General features: G+C 42.1%; 1 protein-coding gene across 1 annotated transcript in view; it reads left to right on the forward strand.

The window, feature by feature from the left end:
• Positions 1-9,506: 9,506 nt before the first annotated feature.
• Positions 9,507-18,026, forward strand: part of LOC138250052 (interleukin-1 receptor-like 1) — a 637,768-nt gene continuing 629,248 nt past the window's right edge. The window contains exon 1 of the mRNA XM_069204432.1: positions 9,507-9,639. Within this exon, the coding sequence (XP_069060533.1) occupies positions 9,623-9,639 (17 nt within the window). The 5' untranslated portion in view covers positions 9,507-9,622. The remainder of the gene's footprint in view (positions 9,640-18,026) is intronic.

The raw sequence follows: 18,026 nt of genomic DNA on the forward strand, positions 1-18,026 counted from the left end.
CCCACATCCTTGTGAGGCCTGAGACTACTGAACATTGGATTATACTATGTAATTTATCACTTTGCTCACTTGGCATGTATCTTCTCCTCTACTATGGAGGCTCAACACTAGGTCCACTTCGATGCCCAGATTTACTGAGGACTTGCATTGCCCTTTCATGACACAAGTCATCACAAGGTATTGCATGTTCATAACGTGGATTTACAATGCCACACATGAGGTGTTTTGCACCACCTTGCATAGCTTTGTAAAAAGAAAGTCAAGCAACGAAGCGCATATCGCTGCCTTGCATTATCTTGCATCAGTGAGGCTTTCCATGGGTGAAGCATGGGTGTTCCACTAAATTCACCCATGGATTTTGACCCATTCCCAGATTTACAAAGACTGCAAATGTGTCAAAATGATGCACCTCTAAAACTCAGGCACATGAGGAAAACATCTTTATTTCTTCTTCTTATAACTTCCTTTTTCTATGTATGATGCATTCCACATCACACATAAAAAAAGTAAAAACTTCTTTTTTTGTGTGCAGAGGGTGTCCCAGTATTTGTATAGGAAAATGGACTGCCAGGTTGGCTCACAGAAATTGGCTCTTAAAAATGGCAATGGGGGGTACCGTTAGAATCAAATAAGAGATGTGATATGTGGACTGGAAAAGACTACTAGGTTACAGTATTCTTAATAGACAGCAAGGAATATCTTTACCCTACATTCTGTCAAAAACTCACACAATCTTAGCACACATACACACTGCAGCTCCCACATTCATGCAAGGCAGATTACAGTAATATACCTATACATATAGCTCAGAGTCTGCTATTGTATGTAGGCTACAATGAAGCCACAAGTCAACCTAATTTCACCTGTTTCTTTGCCAAAGATGGGGTTCATGGAGCCCTTGATTCTGTGCTGCAATTACTGCAGAGACTATTGTTTGAGTCTGGTGAAAGCAGGACAGAGTAACTTTAGTTCCTCCCCATCCACATTGCTACCAAATTGCAGAAGTTAAAATGCTGCTTCCACGGGCACCTGAATTGAGTGCCAGGCCAGAGAGGATGCAAAAGACTATGGCCCTCATTACGACTGCGGTGGTCTTTTCTGAAGACTGCCGCGACCTGAACACCGCTGTATTATGACTGCCACTGAATATCTACACCACTGGCGGTCGGATATCCGGCGGCATTTGCGAAGGCAGCGCTTAGGCGGTTCCACTTCCAGCACCGCCACACCAGAAAAAGACAACCCACAGAATTATGACCAGTAATTCTGTGTGGTGCTCTTCTGGTGGTGGGAGCCTGCCAGTGGTGGATGCGCCAGTTCTCGTCCCCTCACGGAGGAGCACATCGTCGGACGAGGTAAGTATCGTCCACAAGGGGAGGAGGTGGGGGGGTGAATTGGTGTGTGTGTGTATGCGTGTCATGAATGTGGGGGAGGGACGGGGAGTGTTTGTGCATGCGTGTGTGTCTGTGTGTAAGAATGGTGCTGGTGATCCGTGTGTGTATGCATGTGGAAGGGGTAGGGGTGTGTACATGGGTGAATTAGTAAGGGGGTGTGAGTGAGTGCCTGTGTGCAGGTGGGTACATGTTTGTATGTGTATATGCTGTGTGTGTGTATTTGTGTGCGGTGAGGTACGATTGGCGGGTGGGGGTGGATGTGTGAAGATGAGTGAGGGTGGTGAGGGTTGTGTATGTATATAGTTGAAGAAAGGGGTGGGGGATGGAGAGTGTATGCGTGTTTGTGTAATGTGTATGGGTATGTATGCGTGTCTATAGGATGAATGTTGTGTGTGAGTGGGGGTGTGTCTGTGTGTGATTGTGTGTGTATCGGTGCATGCGTGGGTGTGTGCGGAGGTGTTTGGAGGGTATCCCGGTGACAGGAATGCAAGTTCCTGTCATCGGGATGGCTTTCCGCCAGGATTTTCGTGGTGATGAGACTCCAAGGAAAATGCTGGCGGTGTCCTAAGTTGAAATAACCTTGGCAGGTATTCGACTCCCACCGGGCTGGAGGCGGTAAAGCAGCTGGACCAGTGGGGAAGCAACAGTTTGGCAGTGACCAAACGTCTTTACCGCCGGTCCCGCGGCTGTAAGACCGCAACCGCAGCCCTGGTTGTACATGGACCGCCAAGGTCGTAATGAGGGCCTATATGTCTCAGGCGCTGCCTTATGGTACATTGCGAAAGCAGCAGGAGACAGAAGATTAAGGCCACATGCATGTCACCTACTAGCTGAGGCGGGCAATTTAATTAGGGCAGTGAAAAACAAGCATTGGCATGGCCAATAGGTCTGGCCTACTGCTTTGCTAATATGTTTTAGCCATGGTGCACATTAGTGTGGCTGTTTTTCAGTATGGCTTTAAGATACTAGTGTAAAGTTGCATGCAGTGAAGTATTGTACAGTTGAGTAGAGTGTAATGTTATGGAGTTGCATGCTGTAGAGTGGTGTAGAGTTGAGTGGTGTGGTGTGTAAAGAAGTTGTGTCTAGTGTTGTGGAGTGTAATGTATGGAACAAAGGGTTGTATATTGAAAGGGCTTTGAGTTGAGAGGAGTAGAGTGTTAGAGTGCATTCTCGTGTTTTGTTTACTGCTATCGGGTGTTGTGGAGTGGTGTAGGGTTGAGTGGCATAAACAGTGGTGTTTATATTGGAATAGAATATTGTAGAGTAGAATGGTGTAGTGTGAAGTAAATTGTGAGAGTGGAGTGGCATAGAGTGGGATAGTGTAGGAGAGTGGAATGATATATAGTGAAGTAGAATGTTGTAAATTTGATTTGGATTGAGTAATGTGGAGTAGCATAGAGTGGAGTGGCGTTTGATGTAGATGTCTAGTGAATTAGTGTGCTGCAGAATCTAGTCTCGCTTTTGGGAGATTTTAGCTTTGTCAATGGTTTTTAGCGATGCAGTTCAGCATTCCCGGTACTGTGCAGTATTGCTTAGGTAGATTTTTTAAGAGAATATGACACAGCTGCTCATGTCATTTTGTAGGCATAGGCACCACAAATATGTGCTCCTACAATATGACACAGGCACTTAATTTTCTTTCTTTTGTAAATAAAAAGAAATGTGGAAAAGTATTTTTTTAAGCAGGGTGGAAGTAACATGGGAAGCTTAATCAACAATGTGTGTGGAAGCAACCTGCGGACACAGGGAGGAAGCAACACTGGGTGTCGTGAGAAACAGCATTAAGGGTATGGGTGGGGATTGATGGGGCCGGGAAATGAAAATGGATGAGAGATGACATGAGAGTGGAAGCAGCATGAAGCTACGAGAGAAGAACACAGGGGAGAAAGCAACATGCGAAAAAGCAAACAAAACAAGCCCATCATATAGGAGGGCAGGGAGAAGCACACAGGCGAGAGAGAGCATCACAGAGCACTATGTTGTTGTTAGCACAATCTACAATAAAACAGCAAAAACTTTAACAATAATAACAATATTAATACTCATTACATCACGGATCCTGATAATACTATAGAATAATATAGAATAATGATAAAGTACATTAGTAGTACTTGACTATGAAAGTGCAATTTAATAAATTATTGCTGTTTTAAAGGAAACTGATTTTTTTATTTGTTTTTGAAACATTAGGTATTTCAAACTATTTTCATTAACTGTAGAAAACTGTTAAAAAGTCAAGCATGTTGGTTTTCTTATCATTATTAACAAACAGTAATCTGCTGACTGGCAGAGAACATTGTTCACACAACGCTGAGTGACCCGCTGTCTCACTATGTCAGGCCATGTAGTTCTCACAGGGAACAATGGCTCTACAGAGGTATTCATTTGTTATGTTTTGTAGATGGCAGGTGGTCGTCTATGTTCAGGGCCACTGGAATTATGCAACAGAAGAGGGCCAAATTACACAGCAGACTTGAGTAAATTATGCAGCAAGAAAAGACAAATTATGCAGAATAATGCAGCACAATTTGGTATAGTAGTACTGCATTATTTGGTCATTTTAAAACTTGGTAACACCGTCGGGGCCTTGGTTGCACCTCATTAGTACCAAGTTAACGCCCGAATATAACAATAGGCAACAGAAAGGTGACCAGTCCAGCTTTGCACAGGGCCTTCCACTTTGCAACAACACGTCACTGCATTTTTATTAATGTTTGAACCGTTTAAGCAAGAAACATTTTTTTTGTTAAAATTTGCAGATTATGCTGCAGATGATGGATTATGTGGCAAAAGAGGCAAATCCCTAATTATTCTAAAATCGCTGCAGCCGCGCGATCGCATAATTCGAATGGCCCTGCAGTTTGGATCGTAATGGCACGTATATTTCTCCTTCTAGCCCTGACACAGTGCTGAAGCGAACATAGAAACATTTGGAATGCATGTTTTGAGGAGGCCTAGTGAGCAAAAACACTAGTGCCTGGAGCATAATTATATACTATAACAGAGCTTCAATTTTTTTTAAATTGGAATGCGTAAAATAAACATAAAAATAAATCAGATGTGGCATCTGAATCAAACTTCGAGGTTACTGGTAGCTGAGGATAAAGGCTGACAGAGGTTGGAGCATGGCATTTGCTTTAGCAGCCTGCAGGAGTACAAGGGTTTTGGTGAGATGTAACTGGAACCAGGCTGGAGAGCAGCGCGTCCCTCCAGCACCTGGATCTCAGAAACTGTGTCCCTTTACCCTACAGACAGCTACTCCCCTGCTCTAGGAATGAGATTTCAGACAGAATTGACACCAGACAGACTGGAGTGCAGTGAAGTGTAAGCACGCTTCTGCTGAGCAATCTTGCCATGCTGGTTGTAAGGCACAGTCACTATTAATCCATCTCCACATTAAATGCTCAGGGTTGGGTCAGCAATGCTGTGGTGTGCTGTGGCACTGGGAATTCCAATAATAGGACTCTTTTTTTAAAGGTGGGAAATACCAGTACGAATGTTTTCTTAGGTGCATGCTCTTCAACTTTGCTTTACATTATATGTAACGAGTGCCTCAGTCCTTCATACTTCAAAAGCTGATAAACTGCATATCTTTGACTTGGAGTATTAAAACTGGTTGTATTTGAAGCACTTAGAACACCACAACAATACAAGTTAGAGTATTTGGTCTAGTGCAAGTATGATGTGTTTTACACAGCGCGCCCAAAATAAATATTCTTCTTGGGTTGGCAGGATAGATGGTTGGGTTGGTACACATATCGATATCTATTAGTTTCTGTTAACTCTTTCTCTCCTAGTTCCCCTTGCAGTCTTCTCCCCCAGAGACTAAGGGCAATGAAGACATCCATAATGGAATTCTGTCTTCTTTCTGTGCCGAGCACATGGTGTGTCACAGACTTGCTTGGTCAATCATCAGCGTGGTTATAGGGTGGGTGGTGCCATTGCTTAAAGAATAGCTCTCAATTGGTGACCTTCCCCCACAAGAAGCAAGGTTTACAGTACACCACATGATGCTGAAAAAACCACACACGCATTATTTGTCCTACTGTATTAAGATAGCCAGAAGCAAACGCTTCCGGCCAACTACATGTTGCAGATGATTTTAAAATTAAAAGAACCCAGATGAAATTAATCACAAGCCTCACTCACCTCAAAAGCTTACAGCACTATTAGCAGTGCCACAGTAAGCAGTTGCACATTGCACAGGAATAAAAAAATGAATGTTCATTACACTGTTATCACCACTCTGAAGCGTGAAACAAAAAGCACAAAATGAGTCAATGTATTCAAATATGAACACAGTCTAGTAAGAGACAAATAATCACCATTAGATTTTCTGAAATAATATGGTCTATTATGATTAATTGCATTATATATATGTTTTTATTATTACCATTATTATCATTATTATTATTATTATTATTTTTAGGGTCGAGCCTGCGTTGCATGCGCTCGCGCATGAGTATCGCAGCGAGGCGCTTTGGTGTTTAGAAAAGGGCTCGGAGCTCTGTCAACGTTGCGTCAGTGTTTTTTATTGGTTCGTGGGCTTGCCTAATAAAATCTGCTTGCTTTTATTAGTCAAAGGCATGCACACGTCATGCCTTTTCCGGTGGCTAGCCCTCCTCGAGCGCAGCGACCAAGTACAGAAAACATGCGAGGCTCGCTGTTTTCCATCGGGCTCGTGGACTTCTTTTTCTCTAATTTACGAGCGCCATCTCGCTTGGCAGAAGTCGAGCGCTTTACATAGTTAATTGCACATTTTCTGGTTACGTATATAAATGCACTTTTGCTCAATAGGTGTAAAGTCGGGTTAGGAGTTTACAACGCTATCAGCTCTAACATGAGCAAACGCGAGACCCGTTGCATTGCAAATGCTTGTTATTATTATTACAAAAATAGCAGTCAACGTTACTAGAAAGGAGGTTGATGCTAAACGTCGCACATCTGAAACAGGGAGCTAAAAAGTACAAATATCAAATGTAAAGTCCTGGGAAGGGTGCCAACCTGGTACGGAAACCCAACCACCATGGGTTTTGAAATGCACAGAACACAGGCGGACAACGCCACCTATGTCACGTGCTGTATAATACAAAATGCAAGACAAAAGAGCAACCAGGGCACTCCAAATGATATGTCTACGGTAAGTAAAGTTGCAGAAAATACTTTAATCCTTTATGTTGGGAAAGCTCCAATCAATGATCAAAGATAGTCATCTCCACATGTTAGAGAGAAAGCATATCAGTGTTCAGAAACAGCCAACACGTGTTTCGTCCACAAGGACTTTTTCAAGGCTGGAAACAAAAACAAATGGGATCTCTTAAAAATAATAAACACTTCCATCCATGGCTCATTCCAGAAGGACCTTAATAACTGACCTTGATTCACTTTAGTCCCTGAGGCGAAATTCTTCATGGGCACCGGTAGCCCCCCTTTTTTAGAGCATGCTCGCAGTATCATTATTTCCGCTCTTATTTCTGGGTAACCACACTTCTTACTACTTCTATATATCTTCTTTCACATCCTTTCTATTTCCACCGGCTTGTCTGGGTGGCGTTTTTGTGCTCACTTTTTAACAATGGGAGTATCTCTATTCAGGATATCCGCTCACGCCTAAGGGACATGTATCTCATGGAGAATATCTTTGCTGTAATTTCAGTTTCCATTTGGTATATCACTGTTTATCGTACCTACCGGATGGTAGTGTTTGTTATTTTTAAGAGATCCCATTTGTTTTTGTATCCAGCCTTGAAAAAGTCAGTGTGGACGAAACACGTGTTGGCTGTTTCTGAACACTGATATGCTCTCTCTCTAACATGTGGACATGACTATCTTTGATCATTGATTGGAGCTTTCCCAACATAAAGGATTAAAGTAATTTCTGCAACTTTACTTACCGTGGACTTATTATTTGGAGTGCCCTGGTTGCTCTTTTGTCTTGCACAAAAATAGCAGTGTTCAACAGCAAAAAGGCTCTCTGGTATGAATGTCAAATATATCTGTACTCGAAATGTGTATCCGTGCATAATATGCTAAGGTACCCGTTCTCAATGTGTCAAGAGACATCCATGGCATTTATTACTTTGAATGCCTGATTATGGAACAGCAGTTGCACGCTAGTTCTCAGCAATAGACTTAGGTCAGGTGCAGCCCAGAAAATTGACTTCTTGTGTCTTCGTAGTTCAAGGTTGATGTCTTGTGTGCTCATAAACTACACACAGAAGGAATACATAAAATCTTCCTGCAAATTAAAGGTGTACAAACTGCAGCAGCTAAAGAGAGAGTGAGAGAGGGTTAAAACGGGAGAGAGATAAACAGACAGAAAGAGGAGGGAGATAGAAAGGGAGTCACTAAGAGAGAAGATGAAATGGAGGGAGAGAGTGAAGGAGAAGTGTGAGCAAGAGTGCAAGGTAAGGGCTGGAAAAATAGTATGAGCTAGAGATAGAAGGGATTACAACAGAAGGAGAGAGAGAGGGGCTGACGGAGTAAAAGAAGTGGAAAGATAAAGAGAGAGCGTAGTACAGAGAACGAAAGACAAGAGAAAAAGTTAAAGGGATAAGGTAAGACAGTAAGAGTGGAGAAGGAAAAAATGAGCAGGAGAAGGAGAGCAGGGTGCAGCCAGAGAATGAGAGAGAGCGCGAGAGAAAAAGGGCAAAGCAGGGACACCAGATTAACGGCATCAACCATGCACAACTGTGTGTAAAACATGCCACATGCCCCACAAATGCAAATCCCCTTTCCTCCTGTAATCTGTTTAATGGCACCCTAATGGTATTCAGCAGCCGTCCCGTCATCTCTGTTTGCTCACCTACTGATGTGCCCGGGGCTCTGTCCTTCACTTATATGAATATATATCATTCAGCACACCCATACTGAGGCGTGACATACATGCACAATCTGCTCTTGAGACGCAGCCTTCCTGCTTTTAAAACTGCTATTTTTTCTTTCCCCGACTGTGGGGTATAGAGCCAGCAGACAATAATAACATGTGATGCCGGCCAAGTCCACCTTCAAGGGCTTTTGGCGCGCATTTGTCAAATGCAAAGTTGGAGCCTTAGCGAATAGTAGAAAATATATAACAAGCAGCGGCAATGGAAAGGAGACGGCCTTGTCATGATGTCAATGACCTCATCGCACATGACGTGCGGTGGCCATTTTAAATTGGGGGAATATACATGAAATATTGTAACAATAGTAATTTTCTCTATGCTTCGGCAGCGCAGTTTTGATTGGCTTTGCACTTCAGCAGCAGGAGGCGGAAACAGGCGCACTCATAAAACAGCCTTTAACATTTGTACTTGGTCTTTGAATGCACAGCACATGTAACCAGAGAAGAAAATGATTTAGAGCCCTGTTAACAGAAACAGACTGGGGCCACTGACAACATCCAGCACTCTTGTCAAATGTTATTAACCTTTTAAAAAACTAGCCCCTAAGCACATGTTACATTGGCACAAGTGGAAGGGTACAAGTACTGGGGCCATGCTCCAGGGAAGTATACAACTGTGAAAAAGGTGGGACAAAGAGCAAGGATTGACCACTAGCAAGCAAGGAGTTTTTAAGGACACTGAAACAAACCAGTGAAAAAGCAGGGAGGCCACAAAGAAGTATAGAAGTGTATACTAAAGTATATGTGTTTTGAATACTCGACCTTAAAATGAAAGAAAAAGTCAATATTTACTGCCTTGGGTGTTATGGAAACGATATCAGAGCCTCGTCCAAAACTCGTGCCCTATAGTGTTTCGCACCACTAGTTTGCACATTTGCTGTGGTGCTCCCAAAAGAATGGCACCACAGTGTTCTCTCCTGTTGTGGGGCCATCTGGAGGAATGGTGACACCCAAGAAGGCTACCCTTCATTTTCAAGTTTGCCACCAGAAGCCATTAAACTTTGTCTAATTTCTTAGTAAATAATTGGCTAACTGGTGTAATCAGAAATGTAGAGAGCTTGAGCCCCTGGTAGAGCGGTTTCAGAAGTGCTTACATTCGCGTTCTCTCTTAACCCAAGTTTAATCAATTTTCACAACATCATGACATAGCCTTCTTATCTCCCTTCCACTTTTTAGCTGACACGAATTTACTGCATCTGTCGCTGACACATTTGTCCTCAGAAACAGCCCAGCTATGAGTTAAGATAAAGCTAAACGCTTGCATGTCTAGACCTGACAAATTCCCCGCAGGGCGTTTTAAGAGAACTTTGGAGAGCGTGCATTTCAAGGAAATTGTAAGGCCATGAAAACGTTTCATCGGTATGTATATACATATATTCAGTCTTGCAAACAGTTTTCAGGAATGAAAATTTCGAAAAGCGTGCACTTTGTTTCTCTTCGCTATTAGCTTGAGTAGTGTATTATTAATATTGTATTTATATATCATTATTTTACGATGTTTGAAAAATGTATTCAACATACATCAGTACCTGTCAATATTTGTCTCTTGCCTCCAAATTTTACAACTGAGTGTTGTTGACAGTGCTCAAAATTACCAGTTGTGCATATTAACTCAAATAATCTGGCAGTCACATATTTGTTTTCTCAAAATATGTATTTTTTATATATACTTCAATTTTTTAATATTTCAACTTTTTGCATTGTACAATTCACTTTTACATCATTTAAGTGAAAAATATATATGTTTCACGAGGTAGGAAAAACGGATATTGTTCTGTGGCTTTCTTTAAGTTACTACATGATACACTATTTATATTTTTTTTAAAACATGAAAACCTCTGATGCTCACATTTTCTTCCCCATCTGTCCACACAGGTAACTTCTTCAGTTTATCATGTTCTTTCAGTCTTCTATGCTCCCGCTTTCTTACTTCGCTTGTAATCTAGCTGCTATCTTCTGCCCCTCGCTCTCCTTCTCTAACCAGATTTCTTGTTGCTCACATTTGCTGTTTTCAACCATTATGAGTTCGATTCGCAAAGTCGTTTACAGCAGTAGAGCAGGGGCGTAGCTCTAGTGGGGTGTCTGGGGTGTTACCCCCACCCCCCCTAAAAATTGTATTATTTAGCAAATAGTTTGGTACAAGTGCTTTCAGTCGGGTAATGTGAAGTGTCTGTCGGATTTTACCTGGTATTTTAACATGCCCACACTGACAAAACACACTCCCTTTCTCCGATCTATCATTTGAAAGCCTTAAAAGTGTTGAATAGTATGGGACATATTGGTGGTCATTCCGACCTAGGCGGGCGGCGGTTGCTTCAGATCGCCCGCCGGCCCAGCGGGAAAGCGCCTTCCACAAGGAAGCCGGCTCGGAATCGAGCCGGCGGAGTGGAAGGCGTGCGACGGGTGCAGCAGCACCCGTCGCGCTTTTCAGTGTCTGCATCGCAGACACTGAAAAGCCTAGTTGGGCCCTGTTAGGGGGCCCCGCGACCCCCCCTACCGCCATCCTATTCATGGCGGCTTTCCCGCCATGAACAGGATGGCGGTAGGGGGGGTCAGAATCCCCTCGGCGGCGCAGCGAGCTGCGCCGCCTTGGAGGATTCTAAGGTCAGTGGAAAACCGGCGGGAGACCGCCGGTTTTCCCGTTCTGACCGCGGCCAAAGCGCCGCGGTCAGAATGACCAAGGGAGCACCGCCGGCCTGTCGGCGGTGCTCCCGCCCCCGTTGGCCCTGGCGGTAGGGAACCGCCAGGGTCAGAATGAGGGCCATTGTGTGTTAAGTACCCCCTCACTCTTTCCACCACCCATCAAGTCGCTCTCATGTTCTGCGTCTCATAAAATAGGTTTTAGCAAGATTCGGAGCGTGATTGTTGGGGAATGTGAAGCTCAAAGCCCCAATCCTACAGATCATGGTACTCCCCTGGAGTAGAGCTTACTTTGCCATTAAAGATGGTTCCACTTGTGCTTGTAAGGTATTCAGAAAGGAATATTTATCTGTTGTCAATGGTTTTCCTACTGCATAATTGTATGCCATAACTGCGTACAATTATGTATTAATAAATCTCATGCAAGGGGTGTTTAGTGGGCGGTTCAAGCTGTGGTGTTAAGAGTTTTTGAGCCTCTAAATTCGTGAGTTTTTTTCACAAACTCTTTTCTGATCATTTCCTAACTTAGAAAAGGCCAGAAATGTACTCTCTGAAAGGACTACAGCAACTGCTTTTTCAGGACTAATTTCATGCGAATTTAGGGGAAATAGTTTCTTCACATGTAAACATGTTTTCCTCAAGGAGAAAAGAAAAAGAAAAAAATGCGCATTTGCCCAGCGGGCTGCCTTTCTTTAATACATAAATGTAATCTTTGTCCCATCAAGAGAAGCAAGTAAGCCTGATTTCTTCCATGATAAATCTGGCAGCAGGAGTGGATTCTCCACAGAGAAAATGTGGAATAAACATGGGTTTAAATAGTGCCTTTAAAAGCACACGTTTCATATAAATTGCCTAAAGCTGTAGACTGTAAAAGCATAGCCATTACATATTCAAGTACTTTCATAGTGTGGCAATCCAATGAAGATTGAGGGCCCCCATGAGTTGACTCCATATTTTACAAAATGTGATGTAGGTGTCGCAATTTGTCAATGATTACCTCCTTTGTGCCGGACCACCATTTTGTAATGGGTGTCCCCACATGCCATGGAGGTCCAAAATGGCAAGAATTACCTACAATATACCAATACCACAATTTATGTCAAAGTCTACTTTCAATATATTAGTGTCAGCTTTTTAGTCAAGGTTGTCCCTCCATATGCTTCCTCCCTTATACCAAGATTTCCTCCTAATGTACCAGCACTAACATTTTGCCAGAGGTGCCCCCAATGCCAAGAATTATCTCAGTGTGTTAGTGCCACTATTGTGCCATGGGTACCACATATGGCAAGAACTACTTACAGTGCACTACGATCAAAGATAGAATTGCAAGCTTAACAAACACACACATTCTTTCTCACTAATGTTCACTTATTTTCACTCACTCTCACTGATTTTGACTCATTCATTCTCATTTACACTCACTGCTTACTTCTACTCACTCTTACTCATGCATTGTCATTGACTCATGCTCACTTACACTCAGTCTAACTTTCACACACTCATTTTTCCTCACTAACTCACTCACACTCACTTGCATTCACACTGATGCTCACTCACTCATTCTCACTCAGTCTCCATTTTCTCACTTTGACACACATTTTCTCACTCTAAATTAAACTCACTGTCACCGTTGGGCTTGCCACTCACCTCAAGGACCAGGTAATGCTCAGGGGTGATGCTAGCCTGCCCGCTCTGCCTGAGAACAAATCTCTGCTTGGGGATCACAAAAAGAAAGAGAAAGAGAGTGATAGTATTCTTTAGTAACATGCATTTCTTAATTCTTTCAATCGGGTGGGCTTGTCTTAACTTCAAACTATCCCTTTTAACTGTGACTAACTACAATTATTCTTGGACCTATCTGTGGACACACCAAACAAGCATTTGCAATGCAATGGGTCTCGCATTTGCTAGAGTTAGAACTGTTAGGGATGTAAACTTGCCACATAAACTGAAAAGGATAAGTAAAACAGTTTCTCATAAGTGAGCCGATGGCCGCCATGAGTGTGAAGGAGACACACAAAAGGAAACAGAAGTTCTCTTGCAGTCCAACTTATCAGCAAAAGTGCAATTATCAGTGTAACTGGCAAAAGTGCAATTATCTATGTAACAAGGTCGATGTCATGCAAAGCGCTCGACTATTGCCCAACGAAATCGCGCTAAGTATTAAATAAAAATAAAAAGTAGTCCAGAAGCCATTCAGAAAACACGGAGCCTCGTATGTTTTCAGTAGTTTACTTCTGCACTCGAGGAGGGCTAAACACCAGAAAAGGCATGACCTATGCATGCCTTTCACTCATTAAATCAAGAAAAGTTTAAAAGGCAAGCTCATGAACCAACCAAACAGATGGGCATGACCTATTCTGTGCGACTGTTCAAGGTTTCCAAAGTGAGCCATTCAGGTTCAGGAATATCCCCATTGACTTTTCTCAAGAATTAAACACAACTTAGGGCCAGATGTAGCAAAGGGTTTTCCCATTCTGTGTCAATGGGAAAATGTGTTCGTACATATGGCCCTTAGTCCTTTAAACGCTACAAACGTGTTCAAATCCTTCTCCAACAAGTCAAACAAGGGGGTGGGGGGATTTATACAATTATGATTCATCAAATTATTGCCTCTGCATTGGTCCAAAGCCTTTTAATGTGATCTTGCATTCTAGAATTCAAGCTTTTTGGGTGATCTCAGCACTCCACACATCTGTAGGATTCACTGGCAATATCAAGGAACAGTTTGTGCACTAGCCTGATCAGGTGTTAAAGAGTGTAACTCTTATTGCAGGTGCCCCTTAAGCTTTTTTTTTTTTTTAGGAACAGTTATGCCCCTTCAAAGTCCAGGCATCAAGCACCAGACTGCCGTGGGAAAAGGATGCACAAAAGGACTTCAAAGCTGCAGGGGAACTAAGCTTTCCATTCTCCTTTGAAGCCAATCATATTTCTAGACTTGGGGCACAATATTTATAGCTGTGCTCCTAAGATGACTACCAGAGCATGTGAGCTGGCTAAAAACTTGTGGATAATCTTGTGTGATCTTGAACACTCGTTGGATGGGTTATGGCCCATCCATGAGTCACCCCGGAATGTGAGAGGGGCGCAAGAGTGGGTCAAAGAAAGTGGCTGCTATTAAAAGATGAGGAGACAGTATCTGGCCTACTGGAAGGGGGCTAGATCACCTGGGCATCCGCAGACATTTTTTTCGGGGGAGAGGAGACATAATTTTAACGTCAACCATCCTCTGACCGTTTTCGACAATGTAAAAAAGGACAGGGGAATAGTCATTATGACTTAAAGCACAGGCGTGCGAAGGTTTAAGAAACCTGGTGCAAACGCTTAATAGAAGGATCAAGCTGCCATTGCCTGATTAGCAATTTCTATTCTGTTTTTATATTGACACTATTGAATGCACCACATTATTCATACACACATGATTAAAGCTCTATAACTTAATTATTAAAAAATGTAGGATCTGCATGTGTTGTTAACATGCACAAATGAATGACAATTAAAATATATGACAAATATATTAATTTTATAAATGTATTAACTTTATATTAAAATAAATACAATTAAATGTATTAACAAATAAAATAACACCTGTTCTCATCCAAATTGAAAAATAAAACATATAAAATTAAACTGGATAACTGTCGCAGGTTAGGAACTGCAAACATCTACACTGTTGCTCAAATTTAACAATGAACTATAAATGCCTGTGGTCTTGTGCAAACGTATCAAGTACTTTTTCAATCAGCTATTGTTTGTTTTCAGCAATTTTTGCTCAAGGTATGCTCAGCATGCACAAACCCGATAAACGGTCAATGTTGATCTCAACCAGGTTTTCACTCTTCTCATTGTGCTGAAAGACGTTTCCGCTGTACAAGTGGTCACTCGTAATGTGTGAGCAATGAGAATTGCTTGCCGGAAAGATGGAAATGAATCTGTGTAGTTTAGCAAATCTAAAAATACATTGTCAAACTGCTCTTTCTTTGTTGATCAGATCTTAAGCTATTTGACTGCTTCAGCTTCCAGGTTTTCAATGTTGTAAATTCTTTGATGTTTGCAACCTGGCATTTGTCTTGGTCAAGTGTCATTTCTGCCAGGCATTTTGGGTAAAGTGAGAACAGACTGAAATTGTTCTTGTTTCATTGCCAAACTGATTTTCTAGTGATGCAATGATAGAGCCCATGTATGGCACACAGATAGACTGGCGATAGTATACTTCCACAGAAGAGAAACCAAAATTAGAATGAAATACTTGCCGCACACACTGTCTGGGAACACGAAGTTCAATGTTCAATTTTTCGGCCATTGTTTGAACATTTGAAAACAAATCATTAAATTGTTCTGCTTTTAGTCTGTGATCACGGAAAACAGTCAGAAGGTCTTGCACATAACAACACACCTTGAGGATTTCAAGATGAATAGTTTGGAGAGTCTGGCTTACAATCTTGATGAGAAATTTGAAATTATGGACAAGCAAAAGAGAAAGCTCACTGTGCTTGAGGAACATTGCAATTAATATGCATCATGACATGTTTTCCCTGATGCTGTACTAACTAGTAAGCTTAATTGCTGAAAAATCTCTTCAAAGTTTAAGCTAGAAATTCGAATGCTCTTGTATTTTGAGGTCCATCATGATTCACTCAGCAATGGCACATTGGGAATAAGAGATCTATTTGGACTCTCACAGAAAAACATGATGATGGCTTTCACTGTGCCAATAGAATCCCGTGTATCAGGAATAGCATTCAGGTCATTTACAACCAAATTAAGTTTATGTGCAGCACAGTGACCAAAAGCAGCTTTAGGATATGTTCTCTTTATAATAGCTTGAACAAATACCATCTTCCTTTCCTGCCATTGTAGAGCATCCATTGTATCCTTAGCCATGGAGTGTTTCTAAGTTGAGTCCAAATTTAGAACATGTATCTATAATCATATTCACAATTGAGATAGCATGCATTTCAAGGTTGCACATCCAAAGAATTCTTCTCTGATGACAGCTATGGTGCCACTTGTGTCTGCAAACCGTACTCCAAGTGACATCTGTTCTTTTCCGGATATGGCAGCACTTTCATCAGCAATGATTGAAAATTCATTGGACATATTGATGAAGGATACTAGATCTTCTCTTAACGTGCCTGCACTTAATGTAATCAATTCATGTTCAACTCGCACTGGTGTATAACATGCATTAACTCGTGCATTTTCCAGATGCTTCTTTAAGATTACATCTTCTGCTTCAGTGCAAAATTGGTACAGACTTTGCACATTTGTGGTTGTCCTTTTTTCCCACGTAAATGTCATGTGTGCCACAAAATAAGATAGTGGGCAAAATTAGAAATAACTTTTTCTGATTGTCTTCAACTTGCCTGTTCACAGCACTGTATATTTGGCAAACAGTCCAGTTTCTTTCTGGATGCCAAAAAGTAAGTTGCATCCACTTGTACATTTTTATGCCAAGACGATGAAATATGTTGCATGGACTTTCATGGTAGTCGTTATATTTAGGGGTAGATATGAATGCTCCTTGTGTCCCATAATTAACTGGCTGTGGAAAAACTGTCCAATACTTGCAAATCGCACCTTTCAGTTGTGGCGAGTAGCTAAGCCATGGTGAATATAAATTAATCCACACATGACTGAAACAGCATGGGCCACCTGAATCCTTCTTGAAGTCATACTTTTTTGTGGGGTATATGTATTTATTAGTAGATTGGTTTTAAAATCATCCATTAGTTTTTTTGGTAAATTTAAAATACAATCCAATATCATTTAGGGGAGCATCAGCATCATGGCTACATCATGGCTATGGAGCTGAAAATGAACCTGCAGAACTGCTTGTGCTTGGTTCTTCTGCCTCCTGTCCACCATGTCTAGATTCTTTTCTTGCTTCCTCATCAGATTCTAAATCATCCAATTTTTGGTTTGGAAACAAATTGTGGATGTCTATTTCTAAAATGAAATGGGAATCATTAAATACTCTGTTTATCACTTGGCTGTATTGAATAAACTGTGAGTTGTAGATGAGCTGCAGGGAGTTGAAAATTGCCAAGCTTTCCTTGGAAAATGCATAGTTATTGTTAAGAAAAATATAAACATCCATAATATGCACCACATAAATATTATACTTAGCTCCAGTTATAGCTATCTTACTTCTCCCTGTAACAAGCTGCTCAGTGCGACACACATGCTGAAGCCTGCTTCTTCAGACTGGTGCGAGTTTGGCAACTGCTGCTGGGGACTGAGAGGCATGGACAGTCCATCTTTGGAGGTTGAATGTCAGAGTCAGACACAGGTTGTTCTGACCCTGGAGTCACACATTGTCACTGGTAGCAATGAGCAGACCGTCTTGCACTGTCATTTGTAGCAGTGTGCTCAGCCTCAGCTACCAATGACAGTGCAAGACTTCCAAGTCCGAAAATCTGGGGCCAACTCCGAATCAGTGTTGGCTGGCGCCAGGAGGACCCACTGATCATGACCTGTCCACCACCATCCGTGGCATCCTGGATTGCTGTTGGTGGGAGCCGTGGCCGTACTAATGCAGGCAGCGTGACAGTAGGGTGGCCATTGTGTTACGCTGCACTGTGAGCATGCATGCTAGGCTGTACCTAAATCCGGGGGGGCTAATGCCCCCACCTTACCCCTCCCTGTGAACTCTCATGCTAGATCATTAGATGGGTACATGGGGTAAAGGGATGGCACCCAGCAAAAGTACAAAGGCACACTGGAAACAACAGGACCCAGTGATGATCATCAGAGTCACTTATTCTCACTCGCAATCATTCTCACTCACTCACATTCCTTCTTTCCATTTCCCTCACATTCTCTCACATAAGTCCTCACTTATTATCATTCACTCCCACTCACCGTTACTTGCATTAAATTACACTCATGCTTACTCTCATTCTTTCGCACTGTCACTCACCAATTCTCACTCACTCAAAATCTCATTCATACTCACTGTCACACAATATCACTCATTCTCACTCATTCTTCATTGCTCATTTCACTCACATTCACAGAAGTACACACTCACAAATGTTTCTTTTATTCCTCAGGTGTCTGCTCAGACCCTGTTTCAGCTCCTGGTGTTGCGTTGACCATTAGAA

Source organism: Pleurodeles waltl, chromosome 8 (assembly GCF_031143425.1).
Source record: "Pleurodeles waltl isolate 20211129_DDA chromosome 8, aPleWal1.hap1.20221129, whole genome shotgun sequence".
NCBI classification, from domain to species: domain Eukaryota; kingdom Metazoa; phylum Chordata; class Amphibia; order Caudata; family Salamandridae; genus Pleurodeles; species Pleurodeles waltl.